The sequence below is a fragment of the Haliotis rufescens genome, unplaced genomic scaffold (genome assembly GCF_023055435.1).
Source record: "Haliotis rufescens isolate VD_foot unplaced genomic scaffold, xgHalRufe1.0.p SCAF_5, whole genome shotgun sequence".
Taxonomy (NCBI): Eukaryota; Metazoa; Mollusca; class Gastropoda; order Lepetellida; family Haliotidae; genus Haliotis; species Haliotis rufescens.
Genome location: NW_025964223.1, coordinates 50,576,034 through 50,582,682, shown reverse-complemented (window position 1 = coordinate 50,582,682; position 6,649 = coordinate 50,576,034). Strand labels below are relative to the sequence as shown.

The following is a 6,649-nucleotide window of genomic DNA, read 5'->3' as shown; positions in this document are numbered from 1 at the left end:
GTGGGCGCCATTTCACAAAGCGATAATAGCGCTATGACTGTTGTAAGTATAAGTTGAAGAATGGGAGTTACATTCACCTCAGCACTAACATCGCATTGTGGCACAGGGCCCTGATCCCATGATTAGTAAGTGAGTGAGTATGGTTTTACGCCGCTTTTAGCAATATTCCAGCAATATCACGGCGGGGGCCACCAGAAATGGGCTTCACACATTGTATCCATATCGGGAATTAAAACCGGGTCTTCGGCGTGACGAGCGAACGCTTTAACCACTAGGCTACCCGACCGCTCCGATCCCGAGATTAGACTCATAGTGGAGCCTAATCCGACCAATCTTTAAGTAAGAAAGTTGGGAATAGGATCTAACCCTTGTATGTGACATGTCATAGTAAGCCAACTTAACTGTGCTGCTGAACTTTACATAATGGTGATGAGACTAGTCAACTGCAACTTGAATCACTGTGATACTGACAGGCCACAATATCCCCACCAGCTGCATAGCTGAGGCAACTTTAAGAGGAGACTTTGGATAGGTCCTCGCTGACTTGGTTGAAGCATGTCATTGACCCCAATTGCGTGGATCGATGCTCATAATATCAATAACTGGATTGTCTGGTCTAGACTCGATATTTACAGACCTACGTCATATAGCTAGAATATTGCTGAGTGTGGCATAAAACAACAAATCAACCATCCAACTTTGGATAAGTCTGTTTTGGATGGGCTCGACCTCAGGGTCACATGACATTTTACCATAGTTTAGCCAATCAGAATAATATTAACCACATTCTGTCACTTACATATACACTACTCCAACAAAGTTAAGGCCTGCCTGATTCTGTTACATTACTATAGTTAATTTTCCATGCCACGCGTAGCACAGTATACTATCATATTTTAATGTTTATATATACACATGAACAGAATTTCATTAGATGTAGCAAACATCATAAGTGACAACATAAATTTAATACATCCCTGAAAAAAACAATTGTTGTCTTCTGTGACAAACAGATTCTACATCACATACAAGTTACATCAACCATTTTTCATAATATTGCCTATCCACATTTCCTCAAATATTCAAAATGTTCAAAATTAATATGAACAAAAAGTCAAGATGTCCTTGCCAAAATCAGGGAGACCCTATGGATGCCAAAACCATAGCAGAAAACCTCAAGGACAACACTCCCCTTTACTTTCTAATACTGATTACATATTTCATTTCATTATTGAAATTGTAGCTCATATTTTATCATTGCCCAATCACATCCACAATTTCCTTTCTTTCCAAAGCCCACTGAGCAATAATTTATTTATCTTGAGGCTGATATTTATGCATCGGTTATCAATCATGCTTGTAGAAACTGCATGTCTGTTTAATAGCTTCCTTGCCCAGATGTTCAGCAGAAAGTTGGGCTCCCATGAAGACTGCATCTCAGCCTTGATCATTTTATCATATGACCCTTGACTCTGTAAAACTAGGGACCACAAAGTCTGAAATAATTATAACACAACATGTCCCAAGTCAACCTTCAGATTAAAAGTTACAGCAATTTCATTTCGCCTCCTAGCTTCCGGTTTGTATGTTGGCTAATTTTTAAACATAAAAAATGGTTGCTAAATTGTCCAAATGATTTACAAACTTCTTTTACCACTAGTGACATTATACACATCATTAGTAATTAAAATATGATCAAAATACAAACATTTCGTGTATACATGGTTTATTTACATATATACAACACACAATGGGAACTCGACCTTTCAGTAACATGCTACAGCTAATGTAGAACATATTACACTAACATACTCTTCATAAATAGCATAGGTATCCCTGAAACCTAGTTCCACCGACTGGCAAGTCATTCATTATTTATCTCAATAGGAATACTGTCACATCAAAAACTTTTACTCCTTAGCAATTTGAAAATATTTACAAGATGAAAAAGTATACTCAAAAATCTATTTCTTCACTCCTTTTTTGATAATGTTATGTGTGTATCATCTTACATGAGATACCATCCAACAGAGGATGGATGCATTGGTCGTACTTCCCCCATCCCCTCTGTCTCTGGCCAGTCTTGACATCATTAAGTATGCACATAATCTTTCATGATAATCCAGCCCACAGAAGGTATTCCCCATGTTACCCTCCCCTCCCCAATCCCATCTCACTCTGCCTATCTCTCAGTATCATCAGCCAGTCACAGGTGTACCACCCCGGTACATCATGGTCGTATCACATCCTCGTATCCCCCACATGGGATGTATTATGTTACGGAGGCGGCAGCAGCTTTCTTCTTGAAGAGGACAGGTGCTGCCTCAGACAGCCAATCAGGATCAACTACAGTCAGATCTCTGGAAACACAGAGGCACATATGTTACCTTTCTGATTGCAATGATGTCATAAAATGGTTGAAATGTGCTCAAAAGTTACCATAACTATCTGAGCTAATTTGAGGATGTTTATTATCAGAAGGGATGTGTGACAGTAAAGTGTACTCAAGTCAATCAGACTGTAAGTGAGTGAGTTAGTGAGTATTCCTTTACACTCCTTTTTAAACAGAAGGAATTTATGAGAGTAAAGTGAATGCAAGTCAATCTTATTGTATGTGAGTGAGTGAGTGAGTGAGTGAGTGAGTGAGTGAGTAATATTGTGCAATATATGCCATGTCATGCCAGTGGACAAGAAGAATGTCTTCATACAATGTGCCCACGTTTGGAATCAAACCTGGGTATTCAGCTTGAGCGAACACTGCTACCATTAGGCTACCATTCGCAAGATGGTTAAGATTGCAGGTTACATATGTCAAATACTAGTGGTTGTGTTTACACAGAGTTCTGTGCAACACATACTTCTTTAACCTGGAATAAATCACCTCTGGGTCCCCCATGCTGGCTTTCACCCAAACACACACATAAACAATCACAGATCTATGTTTTTAACAGAGATGTTTACAACAAGATCATTTACAGGAAACTGGTCTGGTTCAAATTCACTCAGTTGCATAAATGTCAATATATTTATAAAAGACCTACAAAATAATCCATCTATACAAAGAGAGCATCTTCTGTCTCAGAGCCCTCTAATAACGATCATACGCTGCACCAAAGCATATAATTAACAAAACATGTTTGGAGTTTTCATCCTGTCCATGGAGCATGGGGTCATGCATGTGCTGCACACTGTCTGACAATGTTCATACCTGCACAGAGGACCTCAGTCCTGCACTATGAATTTCAATATCTGCCTTACTTAATTGTAGTTTTAAAATCATCCCAATGATAACAACTGGCAGGTCAAGTTGTACTCCACATGATGAAATCTGTATTAGATTATTTGTTTAAAGCAAGAAACTGATTATGTAATAAAGTTTCAAGATATGTAAGTCTTGTGCTGTCTCCACATTGCATCGACTGAGGTTATTTCTCACAGGGAAAGAGCTGTGCTTCAAGATAAACCCTGGTTCCCGGCATCAGAGACCACTCGTCTCCCACAACAAACGACGATGTTGTTTTTCGGTGTATTAACACTATACCCACATCTTCAAACGCTATCGATTTTATTCACCAAACTGTCATCCAACACCCTAACATGTGTCAGAAGATGAAAGTTTGGTTATCATGATTATCATACAACAAGCATGAAATAAATCCTTTTCCTGTGAAATCTACTGCAATGTCTGCAAGACTCTGTCAGCTATTATCAAGGTGTGCCTTATCATAGAGACCAGCAGCTAGTTAGTCACAAAGTTACTTCCCATGGCACTACCGATCTCGGAGGATGCGATGATGCCAGTGGGACAGACTATCCCCCGTTTCAAGATGCCTTGACAAGAGATATAGCTCCGTGAATGCTACAGTCAGGTAAAGATAGACATGTCTCTAAAAACAGGTATAAGAAGATGAGCTTGGTTGGTCTAGAGCACATGGCTTGGAAACTAAATGTGAACATTCATCATGCACAAGTGCCTTATTTCTGCGATCATCTACTTGTGAGGAACAGAATGAATGTGCAGTCTGCTATCAACTTTTGATGTATTGAGTTATCTTGTCAATTTTTAAAGCTTGAGAATTAATCAAAATATTATTTACAGCATGAAAATATTTTTAAAAGAGATTCTCAGGCACTGAGTGCACATGAAATACATAACATTTTAAACGCAAAAATGTCTTGCCAGGACATGAGAATTATCATTTTTTATCTGAACATTAAACAGCACTGACAAAATTCACATGAATCATAAACACAGACATAATTTCATAACACTTTTAATTTTTTTGTATCAAACCTACACAGGGCATCTGTGTAAGCTGCCTCAGCCCACACGTGAGTGTATCACAGCATACCGCACAGCCAATTACCCAGCTCCGGTCTGTCTGTCTGTCTAAATGTGTGTGTGTGTGTGTGTGTGGGGGGGGGGGGGGGGCCAAGAAGATCTATGGCCAGGGGAGACTCATGAGGCATAGAGGCGTGGCCGACTTGTTGACTACGCACCTCTACCTGCTATTGACATAAACATGTGTTTACACTCCCCAACACCCACCTCTTTGCCCATAAGGTTATCTATTAGACAGGTGCATATCTGTAAAATATTGGGAAAACTTTTCCACATTTGCATGCATGTCAGTAAATTATTTCAAATGTCTTTCATATTATCATTCATATTAACATTCATATTAACGTTCATATCAACGTTCATTTTAACTTCAATATCAACTTTCATATCAACGTTCATATTAACTTTCATATTAACATTCATATTAACGCTCATATTAACATTCATATTAACGTTCATATTAACATTCATATTAACATTCATATCAACTTTCATATCAACGTTCATATCAACATTCATATTAACTTTCATATTAACGCTCATATTAACATTCATATTAACGTTCATATTAACGCTCATATTAACATTCATATTAACATTCATATCAACATTCATATCAACTTTCATATCAACGTTCATATTAACTTTCATATTAACATTCATATTAACGCTCATATTAACATTCATATTAACGTTCAAATTAACATTCATATTAACATTCATATTAACATTCATATCAACATTCATATTAACATTGATATTAACGTTCATATTAACGTTCATATTAACGTTCATATTAACATTCATATCAACGTTCATATCAACATTTATATTAACATTTATATTAACATTCATATCAACATTCATATTAACATTGATATTAACATTCATATTAAAGTTCATATTAACATTCATATCAATGTTCATATCAACATTCATATCAACATTCATATCAACGTTCATATCAACATTCATATCAACTTTCATATTAACATTGATATTAACGTTCATATTAACGTTCATATTAACATTCATATTAACGTTCATATTAACATTCATATCAACATTCATATCAACATTTATATTAACATTCATATTAAAGTTCATATTAACATTCATATCAATGTTCATATCAACATTCATATCAACATTCATATCAACGTTCATATCAACGTTCATATCAACATTCATATCAACATTCATATTAACATTGATATTAACATTCATATCAACATTCATATTAACATTGATATTAACATTCATATCAACATTCATATCAACGTTCATATCAACGTTCATATCAACATTCATATCAACATTCATATTAACATTGATATTAACATTCATATCAACGTTCATATTAACGTTCATATTAACATTCATATTAACATTCATATTAACATTCATATTAACATTCATATTAACGTTCATATTAACATTCATATCAACGTTCATATCAACATTTATATTAACATTCATATCAACATTCATATTAACATTGATATTAACGTTCAAGGTGATGTGGTCGGTCTCTCTCAGGTCTGCACGTACCTCATGTAGCACTTGGAAGTCTGAACCAGCTCATTATACAGGACATAGGCAGGCTTGCACTGGAACAATGCGGAGGACGGATGGATGGACACAGTCTTCCTCACTGACAGCTGGAATAAAAGTGGCAACATCACAGCATCAGACAAACATCTTTCATACAAACAGAATGTATTTGTGTAGAATCTCCTGCTATCTTGAACTACCATGCAATGCTGTAGTATTCACATTAAGTGAGTTTGGTTTTACACTGTTTTTACTGTGAGGCTCTATATGATGGACACTGTGAGGCTCTATATAGTGGACACTGTGGCTCTATATAGTGGACACTGTGAGGCTCTATATAGTGAACACTGTGAGACTCTATATAATGGACACTGTGGCTCTATATAATGGACACTGTGAGGCTCTATATAGTGGACACTGTGGCTCTATATAATGGACACTGTGAGGCTCTATATAATGGACACTGTGAGGCTCAATATAGTGGACACTGTGGCTCTATATAGTGGACACTGTGAGGCTCTATATAATGGACACTGTGAGGCTCTATATAATGGACACTGTGAGGCTCTATATAGTGGACACTGTGGCTCTATATAGTGGACACTGTGAGGCTCTATTTAATAGATACTGTGAGGCTATATATAATGGACACTGTGGCTCTATATAATGGACACTGTGATGCTCTATATAGTGGACACAGTGGCTCTATTTAATGGACACAGTGAGGCTCTATATAGTGGACACTGTGAGGCT

The 6,649-nt window shown here is 36.7% G+C and overlaps 1 protein-coding gene across 2 annotated transcripts in view; it reads right to left on the bottom strand.

Moving 5' to 3' along the window:
• Positions 1-1,709: 1,709 nt before the first annotated feature.
• Positions 1,710-6,649, bottom strand: part of LOC124126856 (ATP-dependent RNA helicase DHX33-like) — a 66,969-nt gene continuing 62,029 nt past the window's right edge. For both annotated transcript variants that reach the window (XM_048384039.1, XM_048384040.1), the window contains exons 20-21: positions 5,894-6,003; positions 1,710-2,360 (exon numbers count right to left, since the gene is read on the bottom strand). In XM_048384039.1, the coding sequence (XP_048239996.1) occupies positions 2,273-2,360; positions 5,894-6,003 (198 nt within the window). In that variant the 3' untranslated portion in view covers positions 1,710-2,272. The remainder of the gene's footprint in view (positions 2,361-5,893; positions 6,004-6,649) is intronic.